Source organism: Neltuma alba, unplaced genomic scaffold (genome assembly GCF_004799145.2).
Source record: "Neltuma alba isolate B1F8T4 unplaced genomic scaffold, ASM479914v2 tig00008026_pilon, whole genome shotgun sequence".
In the NCBI taxonomy this organism is placed as follows: Eukaryota; Viridiplantae; Streptophyta; class Magnoliopsida; order Fabales; family Fabaceae; genus Neltuma; species Neltuma alba.
Genome location: NW_021634928.1, coordinates 40939 through 66408, shown reverse-complemented (window position 1 = coordinate 66408; position 25470 = coordinate 40939). Strand labels below are relative to the sequence as shown.

The window sequence follows — 25470 nt, the reverse complement described above, 5'->3', positions numbered from 1 at the left end:
CATGAAACAGAATTAGTCACATTCGTTGCACAGTACAAAGTGAATTCCCAAAAGCAAGTTCTTCAGATGTCTCCCAACAACACAATCTTTACAAATCCTGACGTGGATCAAAACTCTAAACCTTCTTCTAATGCTAAAGATTTCAATCCTAGAAGGTACGTAATTAATTTGGCTCCCGTTCATTTCTCTTGAAGATTTTATCTTGCCTATGTGATGATATTGACTGGAAAATTAACCTTTGTATGTGTCTTTTGGGTTGTGGTTTTGTGTGTTCCTCAAAGGTATCAAGTTGAGGTGTTTGAAGTTGCCAAGAGAAGGAATACTATAGCAGTGCTGGATACTGGTGCTGGAAAGACGATGATAGCTGTGATGCTTATTAGGCATATAGCTCATTCTATTAAGTCCACTCACCAAAAGAAGCTGATTCTTTTCTTGGCTCCCACAGTCCATATTGTTAATCAGGCATTTTCCTAATTGTAATTGTATTATTATTTTAAGATATAATTACAAATTCATATGAGATGATAATATGCTAGAACTCTTGAACAATCTGATGAAGATTTAACCATAGGGGCGATTTGATGCAAACCGAATGAATCATTGGATCCCACATGATAAAAGAAAATGAAAAGGAGGGGAACACAAGGAAAGAAAATGGAAAAATTACTGTGCGGTCACACCTAAGCAATTTAATCACTAAAAAGTCTTGCAACAAATGAGAAGCATGCAATAACAAGTTCCGGTGTAGGAAATGATAATATCTGTATGCTATTAGATTGTTTACGCGGGACTGTGAAATGATTTTTCCAAAGAAAATTGTATCGGATTTATGACTGACAGATTTTAGACTCTGTGTGCAGCAATTTGGGGTCCTAAAAGATTACACGGATTTGGCTGTGGAAGAATTCCATGGAGCCAAGGGAATAGACGAGTGGAATTTAAATTGCTGGGAAAAGGAAATTGAAAAGCAAGATGTAAGCCTGCTATTTAAACAGTCATAAAAAAGTTGTCTCTAAAATATTAGTTACGTTTTATGGTCCTTCAAGGCCACTATTAGAGCTTTCTTTTGTTTACCTTAGTCGTACAATTACAATTTCACCTTCATTTTCCTTTGATAGAACATTTTCCTCTGTCCTCCTCACTAATAATACAGGTCATGGTCATGACACCACAAATTCTCTTGGATGGCTTAAGAAAAGCATTCTTCAAAATGAAAACAGTCTCTTTGTTGGTTATTGATGAATGCCATCGTGCAAGTGGGAACCATCCTTACGTTAAAATAATGAAGGTTGGTGTAGATTATGCAATCTATTTGTGAAAGTTGAGGGACCTATTTTCTAGTTGCTTTAAGTCCTGGGTGCTATTTGCATGTGACTCAAAGTTCAACAATGTTCTTTTTTTCACATTTTCCCCAGAAATATCCAAAATCTGCTTGAATTGCATCTTGGTAATGCAGTGTTAATATACGAGTGGAACATATTGTTGAAGAACTTTCCCTTTGTTGCCGTTTATATTTACAGTAATAATCTTAAGAGGGAAGCTTACTACCTTCCTCCTTTTCATTTCTAGGAATTTTATCACACATCTAGTGACAAGCCAAAGATTTTTGGAATGACAGCGTCACCAGTCATTGGAAAGGGTAAATGAAGTTTTCATGCCTCTGATGTATGTAGCTGCTTCAAGGCCTAACATAAAGCAGTTGCAATTTATTTAGTTGTTCAAATTCAAAACTTAGTTATGCTACAAGTTGGAATGAAGCTAGCTTGTAATCACAATCTATGAAGTGTTATTTACTAGACCTTCCTTAGAAATCATCGTTCTTTGTGACTCTTGTTTGATGAGAACCTAAGCGGGCTGAAAAACTGTCACAAAATCTTTTTATTGACATGAGCGAATCAACTCACTTAATACCCATTGAGCAGCTCAAACTGCTCAACGTGATATTAGACATGTCATTATACCTTAGTCTCTATTAGTAGTCATCTAGAGTTAATCTCTGTCTAAAGTATTTATTGGCTTGACTTTAGTATTGCAAGGCAATATAGGAAATACATGGGATCATGAAGGTGTGTGCGCTAGATACATAGTCATTAAAGTTTGCAATATACGTTTTGGCCTGAATTACTATTTTTATTCTTGTGTAACACTGAAATATACAGAGAGGGTGCTTGGTTAAGAGGTAAGAAGTTAGTTGCCTCATATAGATTACTTTTATTTCTTAGGAAACATCAAATATCTTGATATTTATGTTATGTTGGGATGGTTTGAAATGTTAAATGGACTCTAAACTGAACTTTTTGCATCAGTTGTGTCATCCACCATGGACTGCAAAAGTCAGATGTCTACTCTTGAAAGCATCTTGGATTCCCAGGTGATGTTGATAGATCAAATTTTTAGTCATCCATGGGCAATGTAGTCCAAGGTCAATGGATAATTTTTGAAAATCTCAAATGCTATCTTGCAGATTTATACTGTTAAAGACCGAACAGAATTGGAAATATGTGTGCCCTCTGCCTCTGGAACTTGTAGATTCTATGATCAGGCACGAGTTCCATTTGAGGGTCTAAAACTAAAGATGGAATCTCTATGGTCAGAGGTGCGTTGTGCCAGAATAGTACAAATTACAAGTCTTTGCTTGTTAAGCTGACGCTTCAAGTTAAAACGGTCTTTGAAATAACGGCTCTATAGCGGTCTGGTGCTCAGTCTTTGCCTCCTTCATTCTTTTAATTCCTTGAAGGCTTAGACTTTTAGGCGAAGTCTTCCTCAAAACTTTTCAACTGTAATACGCATGTCCATATTACTTACACATAATATAATCTGGTACATGTTTATCTGATTCCTATTGCACAAATGACACATGTACATGATATGAATAATGTCATATTTATTTACTGTTAAAACAGGAAGGATAGTGAGAAACTCTTTTGCTTTGACAGTTTGATGCTTCATTGCTGAAACTGCAACGGTCAACGGAATGCCAATATAAAGACTTGGATGATAGACTTGAGAGAATGAGAAAGCGATTGTCTAAAGATTATTCAAAGATTTTGTATTGCCTTGAAGATCTTGGCCTTGTGTGCGCTTATGAGGTACGAGTTTAGTCCTCATTGATTACTCTCGTAGAACTGTTTTTCAACTTCTATTGATTCTTTCTTGATCTCTTTCACAGTTATGCGATACTTATAATAGTTTCAATGGTGTAGCAAATTATTATCACGTAGTTCTTGAGATGGATTAAAAGCATTTTGCAGACTATTCTTATTCATTCCTGTCATTCATTGTGATCGTTTTGTCCCTTAACTTTTTCCCTTTTCCTTTGTCTTTTTTAATATTATCCATCTTTCTATAGGCTGCTAAATTCTGTCAAGAGAACAGCCCTGATCCTGAAGAGGGGTGTAAACTTTATGACGAAAGCCTTTTGAAGCACGCACAATTCCTTGATGAACTGGTGCAGCTAATTGGGGTATTTTTTCCTACTGGTATGTTTGCATGTGGATTTCTTTTCTCATAAGGTCTTCATCTTTAGTTGTTGATTTATTACATCATCTCAAGGGATATCATCTAGTGAGGTCCAATTACAAAAAAGAAAAAAAAAAAAATTGAAGTAGGTTTCCTCATGTAACTTGATGCCAAATGACTGTAAGCAAGAAGATTTGCAGAAGCTATTTTAATCTTCGTTTCTTCTCAGGAATTAACAACTATGGGGACTTTAGTGATGACCTCGTAAAAGAAGCAGACTTGGGATACATTTCTCCAAAATTATATGAACTAATAAAAATTTTCAAAGCATTTGGGTAAGCTGATTACTTGAACTTTTATAATATTAACAATTAATAATAGCAATAATTGTACGAAAATTGACCATCATATTTTACATTGCAGAGAAAGTAACGATGTATTGTGCCTCATATTTGTTGAAAGAATCATCACAGCGAAAGTCATTGACAGGGTTGTGAAGAAAGTTAGGTCTTTATCACATTTTACTGTGTCACATCTAACTGGAAGCAATAATTCTTGTGATTCAGTGGTGCCAAAGATGCAGAAAGAAATATTACAGTTGTTTTCCTGTGGAAAGGTACTGGATATCATATATCAATGGATTAAGAAATGTTTATTCTTCATAGCCTTAAGTCTGTTCTGCTGCACAAACTTTCTACACAGTGTTGGAGGGAGGAAGAGCGATTTTTTCTACATCTACTCAAGTTCTTCGACTTGTTCTTAATCTCCATGTACAATGAGAGTATATGGCTTATCAATCAGCTTTTCTATACCTTGATCTCCGGACCATACAACTCAAATTTGGAAGATCCAGATTTAGTGTTTTTTTCTTTTTTAAATATAAAGATTCATGTTAAATCTTAAAAAAAGTAAAACCCGAGTAGTTTATATTTGATATGGATGGCCCAGGGGTTGAGAGGTAGAGGAAGATAGTATAGAAGCCGGTTTGGGATGATCCTTTAGCTTCTAATCACATGAATCACTAACTTATACCCTAACAAGAACTAGAACGTTTACTATGGACATACACTAACGTTGAACGTATACATCTGGAAAATATTAAATTACTAATTCCAACATATAGGTTAACCTACTATTTGCAACTGATGTTGTTGAGGAGGGAATTCATGTGGCAAATTGCTCTTGTGTGATACGTTTTGATCTGCCCAAAACAGTTCGTAGTTATGTCCAATCAAGGGGACGTGCTCGGCAAAACAATTCTCAATTTATCATCATGCTTGAAAGGTACAAAAGTTATCTTCCTTAACCTATAACACATACCAGATGCTAATGTGTATAGTTAACAGAGAAAAACAGAGAAACAACTAATCTGAATGTGATCAACTGATATCTTTTTGTGTCTATCATCATAGATCAGTTCAAGTGCAAGTGATACGAGGCAACTAATAATCAACATACGGTTTTCAACACAGTTGTCATTGGCTTATAGTACAGTAGCATGTAATATAGAAGGGATAGGTGAAATCGTTAGAAAGTGGGGAGTTAGTTTTCATGCCCTTCATGTCCAACGAATATAAAAGCCTCGCATTAGGTGGAAGGTAGTGTGTATCGGCTGTTAATTAAAGTTTCCTTCTTTTCTACGCTCTATCTCACTCTTTCTTCTTTTTGTTTCTTATCATACTGGTCTAACATAACACGGTCTAACATAACACGTACATGCACACCTGCATATAGAAAATAGCCGGTTGACACAGTTTTTTCAAAACATGTCAACGTATTCTTAATGATATTCTCTTCATGTTTTTCTGTCAAAAGGTTCTCACTTTACAAGTTTTACAGGGCAAATGTGAAACAAAGAAATCAACTGTTTGACATTATTACGAGTGAATATTCAATGGAAGATGTGGCGATGAAAAGAGAACTCGATTCTTCTGCTTTGGTACCCTATAGGAATGAGGAAATGCACACATATAGTGTCAATAAAACGGGTGCATGTGTTACTGCAGATTCTAGTGTCAGTCTCATCCATAGATATTGTGAAAAGCTTCCTGGTGATAAGTATGAATACTTTTACTTAATCAATGCCACAACATGAGTTCCTTTAAACTTTGGTAATATATGTGATTCTGAGAACTTAGCAATATGAAAAATTTGATTTGTTTCCAATTAAAACAGGTACTTTGTTCCAAAACCAATTTTCCAATTGTCATATTCAGAAGGGAATTATCAATGTAAATTATCACTTCCTCCTAGTGCACCATTTCACACGTTAATTGGTCCTGCGAGTAGTAATTCTCAGTTGTCAAAGCAGCTTGTATGCTTGGAGGCATGTAAAAAGCTGCATCAGATGGGTGCTCTAAACGACCATCTGCTCCCTTTTTCTGAAGAGCCTTTAGATATTAATATGAGCTTTAATTGGAAAAAGTCATCATCCGGGGAAGGTATATGTGCATAATTTAATCAAATTATGTCAACATCTTAAAGTGATTCATCTGAGTAATTTCCGCTAGTTTCAATAATTTTCATGTTATATTTATTTGTTTTAAATTAAATGTTGATATAGAGACAAGATGAATATAGTACTTCGTTTCCTGAATTCCTGTCCTGCTACGATAGATGTCTCCCCTTTCCCTAGGAGTTGGGCTTTGGGTTCCCATTTATCTATTAGTTTACATAATAAATTATACCTATTTGGAAATACGATGTTGACGATCATGTGTAGAAGCATTATATCCGTTGTCACATATTGATATGCTTGAAATTGAGAAATTTATCATGTTGCAACTTACGTGGGACCATTTTCGTGTCTGTTTTATATTTAGCATATTGAGGAAACTCTACCTTAGTCCCGGACAGATGATTGCACTTCTAATTTTGTTCCCTACTAGTCCTTCAATTTAGTTCCTTAATCACTAGAACACCATATTGTTGGTCTTCATTCTGTTCGATCTAAAGATTGCTGCCAAAATTTACAGATTTTTGACTTGGACTTAATGATTTAACTTGCACCTTTAATTTACACCTCAGATTCCTCACTCCAAGTTAGCAATGTATTAGGATTATCATTATATTTTGTATGGATATAGCGCGGAAGGGCATTCTAGAAAATGTTTTGGTTAATGATTGAGACTGAATTGAAAGTGCACTCATTTTTCAAGGGCTAAAAGAGTGTTCATCTTTACTTTTACGTTCTTCCATCTTTACTTACGCACATATATCAATACTACTATAGGAACAACCAAACTGAAGGAATTACATGGGACTACTTGTATTAGTGCATTATCTGGAACTTGGGTTGCAAATCCTAATGGAGCCACTTTTCATGCCTATAAATTTGATTTTGCTTGTGACATTATCAAAGAGATTTATTCTGCATTTGTTCTTCTGATGGAATCAAAACTTGATGATGATGTGGGAAATTGTGAGGCAGATCTATACTTGATCTCAAAGACAGTCAATTCTTGTGTTTCTGCATGTGGAAAACTGTATTTGGATGCAGAACAGGTATAACATAATTTTTTGTGTAATTATTATTTATCTTCCATTCACCCAAAAAAGGAAGTTATATCGCAACTTCCGGGAACCAATTTATGTGGCCTTATTCTTTTTTAATTTTTTGGGTATCAGATGTTCAAAGCAAAGTGTTTCCAGGAACTTTTCTTCAATGGTTTGTTTGGGAGACTCTTCGTTGGATCAGAAGAATCTGGAGTAAAGAGAGAATTCTTACTCCCGCATCAAACAAGTAAATTATGGAGCCCATCAAAGATGTATATGCTTTTGCCATTAGAGACATTAAACAGTGAAGGAGAAGCTTGGAGAATAAACTGGAGAGGGGTGAGCTCCTGTATTGGAGTGATACAGTTTTTTCAGAGTAGAGCTCTGAGCAATGCATCAAGTTCTGAGCATAGTCACGAACAAAATTTATCAGACTGGAATGGTTCATCTGATATGAAGCAGAAGAGCTCAAAAACAGTCCATTTTGCTAATTGTGTGGTTGATATTGATGATCTCAAAGACATGGTAGTTTTGGCTATTCACACTGGAAAGTTCTATTCTGTGGTTGAAGTTGTAACCAATACTTCTGCTGAGAATCCTTTCAGCTACACTGGATCTCAAGTGTCTGTTTCGTCCGAATATAGTACTTACATTGATTACTTCAATAAAAAGTTGGTACCTTTGGATGCTACTTTTGCTTTTTTGTTAATGATTCATACTTTTTCTCTGCATTTACTGGTTAATTATGCTAATAATATGAATCTTATTCAGGTATGGGATTGTGCTAATGTACCCAGGACAACCTTTGTTAAGGTTAAAGCAAAGTCATAACCCTCATAATCTACTTGTGAATTTCAGGAGAGAAGGTTATTTTAAAGCTTATTTCTTTTTTGGTTATATTCTTTACTGTCTTCCATCCTTCCCTCTAAAACATAACTTTGTATGACAAAGACTGTTAAATGTAAGCCACTTGCATAAAGTTGACAATTGTTTTGTGTGTTTGTCAACTAGAAAATCAAAGTTTGATTAAGATTAAAAGAAAAGAAAAAGAAATTGACACAACGGTAATTTGTTTCTTTTTGGTAATTTGTTTCTTTTTCGTCAGGTGTATCTCCGGCTTCAGAACAAGAACAAGTTCATGTTTATATGCCACCTGAGGTTTTAGTCAAGACTGACGTTCCTGTAGAAGTTTTGAAGTCATTTTACTTGCTGCCATCACTAATGCACCGCTTAGAATCCTTAATGTTAGCCAGCCAGCTTAGAAAGGAGATTAATTTTAACTCTGGCAGCTTTCAGATACCAAGTTCTCTGGTTTGTGCTGTCACTTTTGCTCACCCTGCTTTTAGAAAAGTTTCAACTTGGTCTCTTTGGTTCAGAACCTGACAATTTTACCCTCTCATTTTCAATGAAATTCCAATTGGACCCTTTGTTGTACCCTGTCAACAAGTTAATAGAAATTACTCATGTGGCCGCTAGTTTGAGAGTCGGCTCCTAGTCCTAGGTGACTAACGCCATTTGTTTTGGCTGATTCAAAGGCTCCATATCCAAAGGATAATAATAGAAAGGATGAAGAACTTCATAAAGTTTTCAGCTTTTTGAGATTCATCATTAAAACTGGCATTTTGGTAATCCCATAGTCAAATCATAAGAATAAGATGAAGAGCACCAGCTTTTTTACACTAAATGGGCGAATGCTCGCCTGCTAAGTCTTAACTTTGAATGGATTAAGAATGATTTTCTTGGTTTTGAACTTGATGACCGAAGTTGAATCTTTCTAAAACTAGAGGGACCAAATAGTATTTAAACCTTTATAGTGAATCATCATATCATTACGATTAGCTAACTTCACCTGGTTATGTTATATGATTAGATCCTTGAAGCACTGACAACAATGAAATGCTGTGAAAACTTCTCCATGGAACGTTTGGAATTGCTCGGGGATTCAGTTCTAAAGTATGCAGTGAGCTGCCACCTTTACCTTAGATATCCTGAGAAACATGAAGGACAGCTATCTGATTGGCGTTCGTCTCTTATTTCTAATTCAGCTTTGCATAAATTAGGAACCAACTGCAAGTTGCAGGTAATTGATCTAATGCAATCCCACTTGGTTAGGGGCAAATTTTGGATAAGGGATAATGGAGGGTAAATATAAAGAAAGAAAATATCATTGTAATATTTCCCTTACTTGTGATTTTTTGTTTAGCAATGTAGGATAGTTAAGAATTGACATAACTATTGGCATCATTGGAACTTTCCCTCCAACAGCATTTAAAATTCCTGGTGATAATTATGTCTTCACCACATGAATGTAGTTATCTTTTCACCACATTTGGAACACATACAATATATAAATTCGAAAATTTGCATATTATCTAAACTTAAAAAATTTGTATATAGTTTCCAAGGGGTTGAGGGATTAAAATTCTCACATAACAAGTCACCATCTGAGTTCTAAGTTTTCTTGATTTGACAGCGATATATACGTGATAGTGCATTTGAACCACGTCGTTGGGCAGCACCAGGGCAGCTTTGTATACATTCTGTTCCTTGTAGATGTGGTGTGGATACTTTAGAAGTTCCCTTGGATGAGAAATTCCAAACTACAAATCCATCTTGTAAGGTTGGAAAGTTGTGTGACAGAGGACACAGGTGGATTTGTTCAAAGACTATATCTGATTGTGTTGAGGCCCTTATAGGAGCTTATTATGTGGGAAATGGCCTTGTTGCTGCCCTTCATACGATGAAGTGGTTTGGTATTGACCTTGAACTTGATCCTTCACTAGTAGTAGAAGCAATCAGCAAGGCATCATTGAGGTCCTATGTACCAAAAACTAATGAGATCACAACCTTAGAATTAAAGCTTGGATATGAGTTTTCTTGCAAGGGTCTCTTACAGGAGGCTATAACTCATGCATCTGAACAAGAACTGGGGGTTGGCTATTGTTACCAGGTATCTGTTTTTAAGTTATTTGCGAAGTCTCTTTTGTCAAAGTTAAATACTTGTGGATAGTTAATTAGGTATGTGTTATATAAATTTCTTTAATAAGACATAGCATGCGGAAAATTTTTTGCACTCAGCAGACCATTATTGACTTATTTTCAGGTGCCATTACATAATTGAAGAATATATTAAACTTTTTATTTTGAAAAAAAAAAGGGAAAAAATAACCTTCTGTACACTTCCATTCCCATTGGCCAAACTAGCACAACCCAAGTTGAGGAATTCATATTTCCAACAAGACCTTGAAGATTTCAGCTAATGCTTTTTCCTGTACTTATTTACCTTTTCTCCGCAGAGGCTTGAATTTCTGGGCGATTCAGTTTTGGGTCTTCTCATTACGTCGCATCTCTACAAGAACTACCAAGATATTGATCCCGGAAGATTGACTGATTTGCGTTCAAATGCAGTTAGCAATGAAAACTTTGCTCAAGTATGCATAAGAAGGGACCTTCAACCACACCTTCTGCACTGTTCAGGGTTTCTTCAAAGCCAAGTAACAGAGTTTGTGAGGTCATTGACTATGCCTCTCAACAAGATCAAAGTACCAAAAGTAAGTTCTCATGATGATTAGTGCTGATATTGACATGTTCAGAATGAAATATATCAAGAACTCTGAATAATATAGTTTAACGTAGTTTTATTTGGTATATCCTGTGTCACGCTAGCTTTCATAGTTTATGAAAATTAACGGGTCAATATATTTATGCTTCATAGTTTACTTGTCAATACTCAATTCACTATAGTCTTGCTGGACACCTCTCTTATAGACTAAATCAACCTAAAAATGTCCCTTCATATCAGTTTGCTGTGTTGCTTTTATCAAATCATATTATTCAAACTAAATTTTACTTTCCCCTGCCATAGGCTCTTGGAGACATGGTGGAAAGCATTGCTGGTGCAATACTCATTGATACCAATCTTGACCTGGACAAAGTTTGGAGAATCTTTGAACCACTATTGTCTCCAATAGTGACTCCTGATAGCCTAAAACTCCCTTCATTACGTAAACTAAATGAGATGTGTCACTCTCTTGGGTACTTTATAAAAGAAAGATGCATACAAGTGGGAGACATGGTTCATTCTGAGCTTAGATTGCAGATGGAAGATGTCTTATTAGTTGGAAGAGGCTGTGAAAGAAACAAAAAGGCTGCCAAAGCAGCTGCTGCAAGCTGTTTGTTAGACGAACTTGAGGTTTGTTAGTTTCCTTAAGGATAAACTATTTTTGTTTTTACTACCCCTGATAATTTACTGAAGATGTGATGCTTGAAATGCAACAGAAGAAGGATATTTCAAAACCCAATGGCATTTCCAAGAGGAGAAAAAGAGGTTCTGATGAAGATGAAGATTTCATTACTTCTTCATTGGATATAAAGTTATGTGGTCATGTAACTGCTGAGGAATCTTGCAGCAAAGGAAAGGAAAAGATAACTGAAAGTCAATGTCCACAAGAATCAGCTAAAGCTTCCTTCTCAATCAATGATTGTTCTTGGAAAACCTGCAGCATCGTTCCTGCCATCCCAGGTTTGCTTAATCCCCTTCCTCTGTTTTTTTTTTTGGGGGGGGGGGGGGGGAGTTTCTCTAGATTAATTTTATGCTTGACTATAACTGAGAGATGCAGTGAAGTCATGTATGGTAGTCAGAGCTTTGTGTACATTGAGTTTTTAAACAGAAAAGGAAGGGAGAAATACTGTGGAAATTGCAATTTTTGTCGTGATTTGGAACATGTGATTGGAATGACATGCTTGTTTCTTTGTCCTTGGTTAAAATTAAAAATTCTGGAACTTCTTGGTCATTGTTGTAGCATGTTAAAGTTTCTGTTGGTTTCAGTTGCCCCTTCTTGGTTTCATGTTCAAAAGATTTTTCATCCTTCTCCCATCTAGTTGGAACTTGGAAGTGAATATGGCTGATGCTTTCATTGTACTCGTTCATTTGGCAGCCTAAAGTAGGATGTGATCGTTTAATGATAGCTATTCTATTTGTCTAATCTTTTATCTCTGTTCTTTTATATAATTTTTTATCTTTTACCTTTGTAGTTATTGGACCAATAAACATGAGCAAAGGTGGACCCCGGACCTCGATATTTGGAATATGCAAGACATTACAGTGGCCGATGCCAACATTCAGAACCAAAGAAACGAAATCCAGGTCATTTCAATCAACTTAGTTTTACATGATAATATTAATCTTCCTAAGCACTTACAAGGATTTAAGATGCAACATGACACATAAAAGCAGTATGAGGACAAATGTGATGTTTCGGTGCAATTTCAAGTGTCTTGTTGTGCTACCTCCAATCCATAATACTCCTCCAGTCCTAAATATAAGATTCTTTTTGTAGTGTGTATAAGGATTTTATATTTAGGACCAAAGGAGTATAATATTACCTCTAATTTTTAATATAAGAGTTAGTTGAGAGTTGAATTTGATCCTAAATACTACCTCCGATTCTAAATATAAAAGCTAATTGACTAATTTGAGTAAATTAAGAAAATACTACCTCCAGTCCTTAATATAAGACCCTGTTTGACTTTTATTTTGGTTCTATATATAAGACCCCAGTCCACTCAATTTTTTCCAAGATAGTCCTTCTAATAATTATAGTTCTAGTTAATACACTTGATTAGTAAAGATATTTTAGGAAAGACAACACTTATTTAGGACAAATAACTAACTCAATTTACTTTCTTAATCTTTTCAAATTAGTCAACTGACTCTTATAATTAGGACCAGAGGTAGTAAGTTAGTTAGTTAGTTGTAATAAATAGGTGTTGTCTTTCCTAAAATATCCTTACTAATAAAGTTTATTAGTTAGAACTACTATTATTACAAGAACTATTTTGAAAAAAAAAGAATAAATATGAGAAATAAAATAGATTGAGATCTTATATTCAAGACCAAAATAAAAATCAAACGAAAGCTTATATTAAGAACCGGAGATAGTATAAGATTTTGGTCCATTTTGTCTTTTATATTTATTATTTCTCCCAAACTAATTTACCTAACTTATAAACTACTACCTCCGGTCCTAATTATAAGACCCAATTGACTAATTTGAGGAGATTAAAGAAAGAAGTTAAGTTAGTTATTTGTAATAAATAGGTGTTGTCTTTCCTAAAATATCCTTACTAATCAATTATATTGGCTAGGACTATAATTATTAGAAGGACTATCTTGGAAAAAAAATATATCAATATGAGAGACAAAGTAGATTGGGGTCTTATATTTAAGACCAAAATAAAAGTCAAACAGGATCTTATATTAAGGACGGGAGATAGTAATAAATAATCTTATGTTACATTCAGGTATTTTATGGGGATCAGGTGACATTCGTTATAACTAACTAATTTGTCCGACTTCAGTTTGTATATTTTGTTTTTGTTCATCTACAGAACTCCGATTGAATTTGGAGAAGGCTCAGAGAAAAGATATGGTTTCAACAGCTACGTCTCTAAAATCAAGTTACAGATCCCAAACGGTGGCATAATGGAGTGTACAGGAGATCCTAAGGCTGACAAGAAAACTTCATTTGACTCTGCAGCTCTCGCAATGCTTCGTGAACTTGAACACCACCGCAGGATATCTATTATTAGGTCCTAACTCCTAGCCTTGAAGCCCCCTAATCTAAAAACCACCTATATCTGTGATATCAATCAATTTAAAAACAAGATGAAAATATGATATTTAACTTCATTCACTTTTAGCCAGGACGTCTAGTTTGAATTGAAACCTATAGCATTAATTTATATTTTTCTTGATAACTTACCTAGTTTACAGATATGTTTTGATTATAAATACAAAATTCTAATTCACTTTGTCTTTCCCATATAATATTGTTTGCCTTTGCATGGCTTTTTTTTCACTCATTTGTTCACTATAACTTTCAGTCTTTAATATCAGAGCTAGTTAGATTTTTTTATATTTATTCATTTTTTTCAGAGTAGTTTTCATGGTGATTATATATCTATGAAAGAATAGTTTCAAATTTTCAATATACATAATTAATAAGAATATTTAAAAAAAAACAATACTAATTTATTACACATAATTAACTTAATTAATTTTCTTAATATCTATAAATTACTTTTCTAGCTCTTATATTAAGAATTGAAAATAATATCATTTAATAATATCTCCATGTAAAAAACTCCACTCTCAACTTTAAATGATTAAACCAAGCCAAATTTTACGTAAAGTCCTGCATATTTTTAACATAATGATAGCAAATAATAAATTTAACCAACGTTTTTAATATCTCCGGTTAAGTAGGCCCTATATTTAGGAGTAAGAGTATAAACACATCCATGTGCATGCTTTTTAATAACTCATGATATTTGACCTAAGCGAAGCGTCGTTGCCTCACAAAACAATCTCCTTGCTGTTGTTGATAATGCAAACAAGTCTGTCAATCCACTGCAATTTGCCCAGACATGTCAAAGTGATCCAATGTCAGACTGGAAATTTGTTCGCGAGATGTGGTCTAAAACTGGGTTGTTTTTGGCATCTGCCATCCTTCTTTACATTAAATGCCAGAGTCTGGGTAAACCTAATCTTGTCGATACTTTTTGTCTGGTGCTAACTTTGCTCCTGACCACCTTCTGCAACTGCAAGGAAGTCTTTCATCTTGGGACGCCTTTTTGAAGGACCAAACTAGAAACATAGCTCTCCGATTTTTAATATAAGATCTATTTAACTAATTTAATTAGATTAAATAAGTTAGCTAAGTTAGTTAATTATAAAAAAATATCACATGTTTTTTCTAAAACACCATAATCATTTTTCTTAATATCCTTCATCTCTCATTTACTTAATTATAGTTGAGAGAGTATCCATAAAGATAATTTAGAAAAAATTGATAAATATGAAAAATAAGTCTCATATTTAGAACCAAAATTAACTTAACAATTAGATTTTACTTTAAGAACCGGTGTTTAGTTGTTTGGTTGGTCCTCATTCCTCAAACTAAGGATATTATGAGAAGTTTTTGGTAAAGACACACCTTGAATATTGGCCTTGCAATGGCATGATTGAGGCCTTTTGTTTGGTAAAGAGGCCCCTCCAAGGTGGGAATTGCCTATCACGCATGAAACAGTGGTTAACGGTGAACAAAATATTTATTTGCTATTGCCATTTATGCCTCTGTTTTTTTTTTTCTTTCTAAATCTTGAACATGTTTATTTATAAAATAAAATACTCTAACCTCTTTTATTTTGTCTTAATTACAGAGATCCCTATTTTTAAAACATATATTTTAGTCCAAGTTATTAACACCATTAAACAATATTCTCAAGAATATACAATATTCTCAAGATATTCTTGAAGTATTTTTTTTAATTAAAAACCATATTAAAATAATTTTTTCTTATTAATTTACCTCTCACTATGCTCAATCTCTAATTTATCTGCAAACATTAATATTTATTAATTATCTATGTCATATTTCTACTAAATTTAGACAAAATTTAAGCAACTTAAGATGTTAACAAGAAGATCCAAAAATTGAGTAATTTTTTAACGACATGTTTTATGAAATACATTTAAAAGATTTTCAATTATGACATATTTCTATAAGAATTTCAAAATTATATCATTTTTAATTGAAAATAAATATATACAACTGCAAAACATTTTCAGGCAACATCTATATTTAAAAGATCACATCAAAGTAAGTTAAATTTTAATAAATAAACGAGATTAAAAGATTTAAATTTATTGAAAGTTTTAACTTCGAAAATTGCAAGCATTATTACAGCTCAAGTCATTTTTTATTTCATTCTTTATTGCAAGCATTGTTTTGGTGTTAAGGATGGTCCCTTCCACAATCAACACAAGCATATCCCCAGCACACTCCACTTATGACCAGGTACTATCCCATAAACTTTAAAACCAGACGTATGGTTGACCGCATTACAAAGCTAAACAATGAAGGATTCCCTCATACAGATGCCAAGAGATATCACTCATACGTGGAAAGGACTTGCAAATAAACCAGTCAAACAAATTTTAAAAAGTTGACAGTTTAAATATGCCTTGAGAAATCGTCGTCTTCGCCGAGCTATGGATCGTGTGATACACATAACATGAGATCACATCCAAATACATAAAATTTACCATCCTGTCAAATGTGCTTTGGAAAAAAGTTTGGCATTCGGTTCATGATAGTCAACCAACACCAAACGAACTCTGTCTGTGAAGTAAAGTTGTGTGCTTTCCTGAGCCCCCTTTTCAAATCCAACAGGCAACAGAAAAGAAACTAAAGAACATATTAGAACTGTTGGCAACTCACGACAAAAACTTAACAAGCTAAAAACTACTAAAAAGATGAGCACTTGTATAGAAGAAATAAAATTCAACAACTTTCATGAAAGGATTTACGTAGACCTTGGAACACGAGCGACGAACAGGACAACTCTCCCCAAAATCCACAACCTATAAGACAACGAGGCAATAAGATAGAAGATGCATTTTGCATGATTTAAACTAATCACTCAATAAAACCAAAATGCTAGAATTGGAGAAACCTATTAGCTTCTAAATTTTTTTGTTATCAGATACCACAAAAAGAAAGGATAAAGGACAAAGAGAATTATCAACAACCATGAAACATGTGTAGAAATACCATATAATATTAGAAAACACAAGTTGATTGGCAAGGCATAGTGTAAAATGTAAAAATATCAACAAATAATGTTTCCATACATAGAGTCAAGTCCCTAACTGACACACTTGCCACGTAGGTACAATAAGCTTCCCCTGCTCGGAGTGGCTACGCTCCTGCACCTGCACTTCAGAGAACGATATGAAGTATGACCAATAAGGCAGATGCTTCGGATCCTGCTTGAACAAATCGGAAGATATTGTCGATAAATAGAAGTACATCTTGTTCATTGACATCTTGGAAAACTAGTCACTTAAAGCAGCAAGTGGCACATCCCACAAAAACATAAAAACAATCAGGAATGAAATTAGACTACAAGATTCATATTTTTTTAAAAAATAAAAAATTCCAAACAACTCCAGCTTCCTGGATTTTAGATAACACACTTGTCATATAAGCTTGCCAGGCCGCATCAAAAAATGAGGTAACACAAGGACGATAGCTTCCCTTTTGGAATAATATAATTACTAACACTCCCCTACCCCATTCATTCACCCATGGAGGGACAACTCTAACAAGCAACACAAAATGTCAACAATTAGTACCAATAAAAATAAAGGAAAAGGAGGAAACTAAGCACGATCGATAATATAGTAAACTCCTATCCAGCTAGGGAAAGACTTGATCAAGGATGTTAACCAGTTAACTTTCTCTTTAGCTGGTCCATATAACTTCCCTCTTTTAGAATCATAGTTGCATCATATTAAATATGACACTATTCAATAGGTAAACTTGGCTACAGCCAAGTTAATCAAAAAGATATTTTACAAAAACACACATGATGTGTACCAGAGTTAGAAGGCATATATAGCATGGAAAGATCAGACTTTAGCACAATCAATTCATTCAAATGATGCTACATAACAGAATACCATGCCATCTGATCGCAGAAATCAGCAAAACTTTAAAAGCTAATTTAAATCCTTGAAATTAATCTAAAACTATTATACACAACAATAATATTACAATAATATCCTGCATAAAGCCATTAAATCATAAATAGATCAGAAAAAGCCATATTACCATGTGATTAAAATGATTGAGGTCAATCGAAAAACATCAATCAAGGATTCTCCGTCAACACAAGCAATTTCTACGACAAATAATTATAAGAGCTATAACATTTGTGAGGCAGAATATAGGCAATAGTAAGATTACCAGGACTAAAGGATAGTTATGATTAAACTAAATACAACGCTATTCGTCTACAAAAAGCAGATTACGCCCCCTTAGCTCCACTGGCAAGCTGTTCAGCCATCTAAAAAACTCATTGTCACGCACAACGTCGGTGCTCCCTTTTAAAACTGCCTATTCGAACAACTAAGTCTTCAATGTGCAAATACGGTGTCATTCCGTCTAGGTGGTCTATCAGGAATAGTTCCTGGCTTGAATTTTGAAGCCTCATGTCTGGCCAATTCAGGAGGGACAGGACTATTACTCTGTATAAGCATCTGTTTGAGGTCATAAAAGACATCAGTGTCATGAAGAGTCAGGAACGTCGTAGCAACACCTGTCTTCCCAGCACGACCAGTACGTCCAATACGATGTGTGTACATCTCAATATTCCCAGGCATGTCATAGTTTATGACATGAGCCACATCAGGTATGTCAATCCCACGCCCTGCAACATCAGTAGCAACCAAGACATTATATCTCTTGGTCCTAAATCCTTCAAGACTAATCTCTCTCTGCTCCTGTGACTTGCCACCATGCAGAGTGGTTACACGGTAGCCATCCCTATCCAAATTCTTTGCAACCATGTCAGCATTTTTCTTAGTGTTAACGAATACAATTGCTGTCTTGTCATTAAGTTCATCAAGCAGCCGTTGCAGTTTGAAAAACTTTTCAGATTCCTTCATCATAATCACATGCTGGCTGATCAAATCAGTAGCCTTTCCTGCAGTGCCTATGGTTACCACAACAGGGTTCCTCAGGTATTTCCTAGCAAGCCGCTCAACAGCAGGAGGCATGGTGGCACTGAACATATAAGTAGTTCTGTAAATCCTCTTCTCATCAAGCTCTTCATCTTCATTTTCTGGTTTCAGATTGCTGGAAGGCATTGCATCCAGGACACCCATTACTTGAGGCTCAAACCCCATATCAATCATGCGGTCAGCCTCATCAAGAACAACATAATTGCACTGATTTAGGACAGCATAACGCCTCTCCAAGCAATCAATCAATCGACCAGGAGTGGCAATTACAATTTCACAACCTTGCCTTATTTTAAAACCTTGCTCTTCAATTGACTGTCCACCAACAATGGAAACCACTTTGATTCCAAGATACTGGGCAAACTTCACGGTCTCATCCTCAATCTGCTGTGCAAGTTCACGGGTAGGTGCCATGACAACAGCATAGGGACCCTCAGCCTCATTCTCTTCACTCATGGGAGGAAGCCTTGTGATGTAACTCAGCATGGGAAGCACAAAAGCAGCGGTCTTCCCTGAACCTGTCTCGGCAACGCCAATGACATCACGCTGCTGAAGGCCAAGAGGGATGGCAGCCATCTGAATGGGAGAAGGGGTTTTGTACCCAGCCTTCTCAACCGCCTTCAATAGCTCAAGACTCAACTTACTCTCAGTCCAGCTACGCATTGGACGAGGAATTTTAGAACCCTTGTAGGAAATATTGAAATCCTCCCTGAATATACGCCAATCCCTCTCAGTCATCTCCTCAAGCTTCTTCTCGCTCCAGTGGCGGTCAACTCTCATGTCAAAGGTGTCATAGAGGTCAGCAGCAGCCTCCTTTCGCCGTTGTGCAACAGCCTCTTCGGGCTTCTCCTCCACGCCCTCCTTCTTCCGGATCTGTTCACGCATCTCCTTCTCATTCTTAGCAGCAAGCTTCTTCTGCTCACGCCGGTCCATGCCAGCACGAAAGCCACGACCAAAGAGAAGCTGCGCTTCGTGAGGATTCTGGTAAAGAATGTTCATGTCACGAGAAGTATCCTCCGTGTTCTCCCAATCGAAAGAAAACCGAAACTTCTCACTGGGTTTGATAACCCGCTTCTTAGGCTTCTTCGAGCCAAGATACTGCTCCTTGATCGCTTCAAGCTCTTTCTCACGCTCCCGCTCTGCCAATTTCTCCGTCCGAGCACGCTCGCGGGCCCTAGCCTCCTCTTCACGCTCCCTCTCACGGTTCCTGCGTTCTGTTTCACGGTCCCGATCCCGAGCCCTATCTCGCTCACGCTCGCGCTCACGGTCCCGCTCTCTATCCCGGTCCCGGTCCCGGTCCCGGTCGCGGTCGCGGTCCCGTTCCCGTTCCCGGTCCCGGTCCCGGTCCCGGTCCCGTCGATCGGAATCGGAGGGTTTAGAATCAGAGTTCGGGTCGGATGGGCGGTTCCGAGAAAGCAGTTGTTCCTGACGGCGTCTTTGTTCGGCGATTTCTTCTTGGCGTCGCTGAAGAGCCAATTGTTCACGTTGAGCTTTCGTTAAGAACACCGGTTTCGAAGGAGCCGCAGCGGCGGAGGAGGCAGCCGAAGAAGCCAAGGGCACAACGATGTCATCGATCGGGCGTTTCATGGCTTCGAGTGTTGACGAAAATCCCCACCAAACAGGGAAATCGGGAATTTTGGGATCGCTTGGTTAAACGCAGGAGGGGACAGCGGGTGCATGCTCTAGTCAATCGTAGGATGATAGATCCCTCTTAACGATCTCATTTTCTTTGGCCCACTTAGTTCTAGAAGCAGCCCATTTTTCATGGGCTTATCACCCCTAGGTCCTAATTCATAACCTTTTTTGCCAGCCCAACATAACAATCTTTTCTTGTTGGGCCGTAATCATATACAATTCTTTTTCTGGTAAAAAAAATAGATATCCATTTTTTTTTTAAAGTTTGAATTCTTTTATCCAAAAAAAAAAGTTTGGATTCTCTATGTTTATATGTTTATATGTTTGGAGAAAAATATAACTAATAGAACTTGGGTGTAACGAAAAAAGTTAGTATCACACAACTTGATGAATTAATGTTCAAATTTTCATTAGGAAAATATACTTACATTTAGTACTTAACAGTGTTTCGAATAAAATTGTTTTAATAAAAAAATATCTGTCTATAAAAAAAATATAACAACAAAGAATGTAAAGTACTGGTTTAAAAAGAATATAAAAGTTGGCCAAAACTTTTTTAAAATAATATATTATTATGTATAATGTATATATTTCATTATTATATCCATAATTTATTTTTATTTTATTTCTCTAGATATTCTATATTATTTATTTCTTAGTTCAATTTACATCTTAAAATTCATATTCTTCCTAGTGATTATATATTTTAATTTTTTTTATATATCAACTAAATAATTTCTATCAAACATATGTTTGACAAATAAACTTCCTCTTTTTGACAAATTAAAAATCAAATACACTTGGAAATTCATATGCTCTTCTTGTTTGGCTTGGTAAAATTGCTCAGGCAGAAACGACGGCGTCTGTCGTTTTCCTATTTTTCGTATTTTAAGATTTATCATTTGAGTCTGACTTTAGCCGAAGCTTAGTGAGCTTCATCGCACCACGCATAGCTCAGGGATCATCGAATCTCTCATACCCGGAGACCATTCTCCGCCGTCGCCGATCGTCTGCGGTTCAGTACGTCGGGTGCTTTCTGTTCCACTGGGCATTGGTAAAGCTCCCTTTCGATCTTTTTTATTTTCTTCTTTGAATTCCCGATCTGTTAGAGTTGGAAAGATTCCTTTGAATCGTGGGGTGAAACGGATGCTTTGAAACTGGACTGATCTTTTCTGATTTTTTTTGGCTTACCGTTTTAGAGTAATGAAAAATCCTGGGACTCCTTTGAATTTGAGAAATTGTAATTGGGCCATTTTTGAAATTATCCTTGGAGAACAGTACCTGTACCTTAAAATGTTAACTATCCAAGTTTTGTACTACCATTATTGTAAGTAGCTATCTACAATGCCGGCATTAATTCCTAATTATGTTGATATGCATTTTACCCTCAGATTCTTCTCCGGACAGCTTTCCACTCTGTTGTTCGTTTGCAATTTTTTTATCTGCTTCCACCCTAAGAGATGGGCGCCTAAAAGAACAAAAAATCCTATGTCATATGACGATCGATCAAACTGAATTTTCTTACTGGATTGTCTTAGTAGTAAATAGTGTGTTTATATCAGCGGGGAGAGCTGAGAGATAGATTGAAAGGGTACTACGTTAAACAATTTGAATTAAACAATCAGAAATTAAATAAAAAGCCTTGGATTTAGCACTCTTTCCTGTGACTTATGTCTTTCACTTGGTGAGATTGTCTGTGTTTGACCCCATGGGGCTGCCATGTAAAGCTTAGTAAATGCATTCGTTCAAAACTTTCATGTGAATTAGTTCTGATCAAACTTTGATTATGGCATCTGAGCTAAAAAATCTTATTCTTGCAGGGGAAAAAAAAAAATTAGTTGGTGGTCATTGGCTAACATGAATAAGTTGTTAGACTTCGGAAGAAAAGCTTTATTTTATGTACGGGTGCTTTCTGGATATGAGGAGCGAAGAATACGATCTTTTAGGCTGCAACTGGAGAACCAACTTAAACAGGTGTGGCATATTCTCTTGTCTCAACAACAATCATGTTCTTGAATCAGTAACTGTTCCCTTTTAGAGGCTAATTGAGAAGATAAACATAGACAAATGAACTGCTGCTTTATTCAAGTGGAGCTGTGGTTCTATGCAAGGGAGAGAAGTGAGCCTCACATTTTAAAAATCAAGGGAGCCCTGCCTAATCTGAAGTGTGAGAAAGCACGAACTACACCTGTTAAGCAGGATAGTCTTCAGAAATCCTAGGCTCAAATTGTTTCAAATGTACCAAAAGTGAGGTATTTTTTAAATGGTAATATTCATGTTTATCAAATATCTGAATAAGGAGCAAATTCCGAAGAAGCAACAGCATACGATTTTCCAAAATAAAAATATGAGAATCCCAAAATATAGGGTAAACAACATAAAAAAGATTTGACTTTAATCCTTCTCCTTTTTCATTGCTGCTAGGCTCATTATCACAAGAGGCTAAAGTGGTTTTAACCTTCATTCTTTATGCACCAATGTGAATTTTTATCTGATGTGAACTGTCAGCTGTTCCTTGCTCTCGATTTCTTTCTGACATTTGTTATATCTACTCCCACTCTGGTGTGTATGGCATTTGATTATGAAAGGCACAAGAGAGGAAGGCAGCTTTGAACAAAGTACCTGAGCAGATTATTATATCTGAGGTTCGCCGTATGGTTGAAGAAATGCAGGCTTTAAACAAGAAGTTGGAAGAGACAGTAAGCTCAATCTCTTAACATTTTAAATGGTGGAGACTGAACTAAGAAGTTTAAATGTGATCCTTATCTGTCATTGACCAATTTGACTGGCACAGTATCAAATCTGAAAAGATTTTTATTTTTTAAAGGAAAACTTGTACTATATGCATCCCAGGACTTCTTATCTAGGATTCACATTTTAGTGCTCTTCTCTTTCAGGACCTACACTGGTTATTTGAAATAAAATTCTGTCCTTGTTTTCCCAATGCTGCATCACCCGCGTTCCCTCATGATTGTCTTTAATGAGACATTTTTCTATCATGTGAAAAAAGTTCACCTCTGTTTGATTGCGTTTCTTTGATTTTTCCTCTATGATTCATTGATATGAGGAACTCAAGCTAGTTGTAACTTCCATTCAGGAAGCAGCCGTTGAAGAATACTTCAAACCTATTGACGAGGAAGCCGAGATTATAATGAAAATGCATCTAGAAGGGAAAGAGAAAACTTCGGAAGAAATGCTAAAAGCAATGGAGCAACAGGCTTTACTTGAGCAAGTTGAAGCAGAAAAAATTTCTGCTGCACGCCAACTAGAAAAGTTCCGTGCCAACCAGAACCAGCCATCCACATCTAAACTCCCGGAGGAAGCTTCGCAAATTTTGAATGCCAAAAGTTAGGTACAGTTTTTAGGTATTTTTGCTATCAGGTTCTTATTCTATAACATGACAAGTAGGATTTTTTTCCCCTCCAACTTGGCGTCACATAGTTGGATCTTTGAAAAAATTTGCGTCTCGTGTTATGTTTTTATTGGAGAGCCTGATAACAAATATTCTAGGAAACTTTGATGACCACTAAAACCACCGGTGCTGGGTGTAACATTCAAGACGGAGAGAGAGCTTTTCTGTGGTTTGAGCGTTTGGCCATATCTCAAAAGTGGCAATTGTAATTTCTCCATTCTATGTTCCAGGGCTTCCTAGAAAATTAGTTGAGATGTCTCGCTGAGAGCGTTGAGATGACAAAGTTCTGTTTTGTTGTGCAAAATGGATCACTGTTCAGACATTGATGAGAAAATAATTGAGCTTAGCATGGGAAAAAGTGTTATATTAGAGGAAGTACACATCGTACAGTGCACAAGAAAGATGATAACTCAAGAAGTTTCGCAAGGAATGTGTTCATCTTTTCAACATTTAAAATCTGTTCAGATATATATTGAGAAATACTCCCTCCATCCTTTTTATAAGAAACAACTCCTATTATAGTGATTTTTTTAAATAAAAAATAAATCATCTTTGTCTAAAATTTTAAAATTGTCTTTTTATTTTTATCCCTATTAAATATGTTATTTATTATTTTTTTGTAATAAATTTGCATTCATTATTTTTCATGTAGTTTCTTTACAGACAAGATTATAATTGAAAAAATATTTTTTAATGTATGCTAATAAATTAGCGAAATCAAGGCATCACGGAGAAAATCTGGTGGGGGAGGCTTTGGTGCTTTTCAATGGAATGAGATGCCTTGAACTTTAAATCTTGCCTTGTATCCCATATATCATGACAAGTAAGATGCATATAAGCATTTAAGTCCACTAATAACAAGAATGTGGTCTCAACAAAGGATTTGTTTGGGGCACCAAATAGAGGGAAATGTAATAGGAAATGGAATTTAAAAAAATATTTTGAGAATTAGAAAGAATTTATTTTTATATTTCTTAAAAAGTAGAAAAATAAAATACAGGAAATAAAATTTAACTTATATTTTTAACCAGAAGAAGTATCTTTCAATAATGATTACAAGACATAGTAGTTATTGATGATAATGAAAATGAAAATGAACTCACTTTTCAGTTTTCATTGTAGTAACTAATCCAGCAAGACGTTGGCAAGAAAAACTTATCTAGCAAGATATAGGATTACTCTAATTTGGATAATATTTTATATACCTTAAAAGTGTAAAAATTTCACATTACATTACTTTTAGAATTAATTATTTTAATTTAATTTTCTTCCGTATTCTATTTGCACAAATTTTTAAAAGAAACAATAAAATAGGGGGAAAGAGTAACGCCAAAATCTAAAACCGAAAAATAACTTAAAAGAGAGTGATGCAAGAAAATGAAGACATTTGAGTGTCACTATCTACTTGATTAATGTGAATAATGGTCTTAAAAAAAAATCACCCTGAAATGAGAATATGTATAATGAAAAATTACAATCAAGTCCCATAAAAGAGAAATAATTATTAAAAAATCCTAATAACAATTTCAACAGCTTTTAATAACAAGTTGTATAGTGAGAATAATAACCTCTGGAACTTGTTTTTTAATTGTTTTCCTTGCTTGGAACCTCATTATAATTCTCCCTATATATTATTTACATTTCGCTCTTTTTTTACATAAACATGCACCCACAGATCCTCAAAAATTTATGAAGCTTCTCACTATTGATTGCCAGCGGATTTCCCTTCCTCCTACTTCACTTAACCCCGAGTTTGAAGAAGCAGTATAGTTCGAAACCAAAAAACTATTGAGAGGTCGAATTCCTCCCTCTCCTTTTGCTCGACAAATGGATTATTTTATTTTATTGGTTTAAAATTGATTTTCTAAAAGGGAATTTC

The 25470-nt window shown here is 35.4% G+C and overlaps 3 protein-coding genes across 11 annotated transcripts; 2 read left to right on the top strand and 1 right to left on the bottom strand.

The window, feature by feature from the left end:
- Nucleotides 1-213: 213 nt before the first annotated feature.
- LOC114753619 (endoribonuclease Dicer homolog 3-like) lies at nt 214-13552 on the top strand. Its single transcript, XM_028942314.1, has 24 exons — nt 214-462; nt 861-974; nt 1154-1288; nt 1570-1639; nt 2307-2371; nt 2465-2596; nt 2937-3089; nt 3350-3479; nt 3689-3794; nt 3883-4075; nt 4583-4743; nt 5299-5517; nt 5635-5904; nt 6684-6963; nt 7087-7625; nt 7726-7820; nt 8060-8265; nt 8825-9034; nt 9428-9904; nt 10251-10505; nt 10820-11146; nt 11233-11476; nt 11989-12100; nt 13345-13552. The coding sequence occupies exons 1-24, from the start codon at nt 214-216 to the stop codon at nt 13550-13552; spliced, it is 4950 nt and encodes a 1649-aa protein (XP_028798147.1).
- Nucleotides 13553-15698: 2146 nt separating this feature from the next.
- Nucleotides 15699-20211, bottom strand: LOC114753616 (DEAD-box ATP-dependent RNA helicase 21). Of its 9 annotated transcripts, none has more exons than XM_028942310.1 (4): nt 17769-20211; nt 16652-16786; nt 16334-16381; nt 15699-16173 (listed from the first exon to the last, which is right to left on the bottom strand). In XM_028942310.1, the coding sequence occupies exon 1, from the start codon at nt 20129-20131 to the stop codon at nt 17939-17941; it is 2193 nt and encodes a 730-aa protein (XP_028798143.1). In that variant the 5' UTR covers nt 20132-20211; the 3' UTR covers nt 15699-16173; nt 16334-16381; nt 16652-16786; nt 17769-17938. The 9 variants fall into 9 exon arrangements, with proteins under 9 accessions (XP_028798143.1, XP_028798144.1, XP_028798145.1 ...); XM_028942311.1 differs by having other exon boundaries at nt 16671-16786; XM_028942312.1 differs by having other exon boundaries at nt 16679-16786.
- A 912-nt stretch (nt 20212-21123) lies between these two features.
- Nucleotides 21124-23966, top strand: LOC114753618 (uncharacterized). Its single transcript, XM_028942313.1, has 4 exons — nt 21124-21233; nt 22000-22153; nt 22768-22878; nt 23277-23966. The coding sequence occupies exons 2-4, from the start codon at nt 22037-22039 to the stop codon at nt 23529-23531; spliced, it is 483 nt and encodes a 160-aa protein (XP_028798146.1). The 5' UTR covers nt 21124-21233; nt 22000-22036; the 3' UTR covers nt 23532-23966.
- The last annotated feature ends 1504 nt before the right edge of the window (nt 23967-25470 follow it).

Coding starts and splice junctions, on each gene's coding strand:
- LOC114753619 (XM_028942314.1), top strand. CDS start 214: ATGATATTGACTGGAAAATTAACCTTTGTATGTGTCTTTTGGGTTGTG. Junction 6,964..7,086: donor TGTATTTGGATGCAGAACAG/GTATAACATAAT, acceptor TTTGGGTATCAG/ATGTTCAAAGCAAAGTGTTT. Junction 10,506..10,819: donor ACAAGATCAAAGTACCAAAA/GTAAGTTCTCAT, acceptor CCCCTGCCATAG/GCTCTTGGAGACATGGTGGA.
- LOC114753616 (XM_028942304.1), bottom strand. CDS start 20,131: ATGAAACGCCCGATCGATGACATCGTTGTGCCCTTGGCTTCTTCGGCT.
- LOC114753618 (XM_028942313.1), top strand. CDS start 22,037: ATGAATAAGTTGTTAGACTTCGGAAGAAAAGCTTTATTTTATGTACGG. Junction 22,154..22,767: donor TGGAGAACCAACTTAAACAG/GTGTGGCATATT, acceptor TGATTATGAAAG/GCACAAGAGAGGAAGGCAGC. Junction 22,879..23,276: donor ACAAGAAGTTGGAAGAGACA/GTAAGCTCAATC, acceptor ACTTCCATTCAG/GAAGCAGCCGTTGAAGAATA.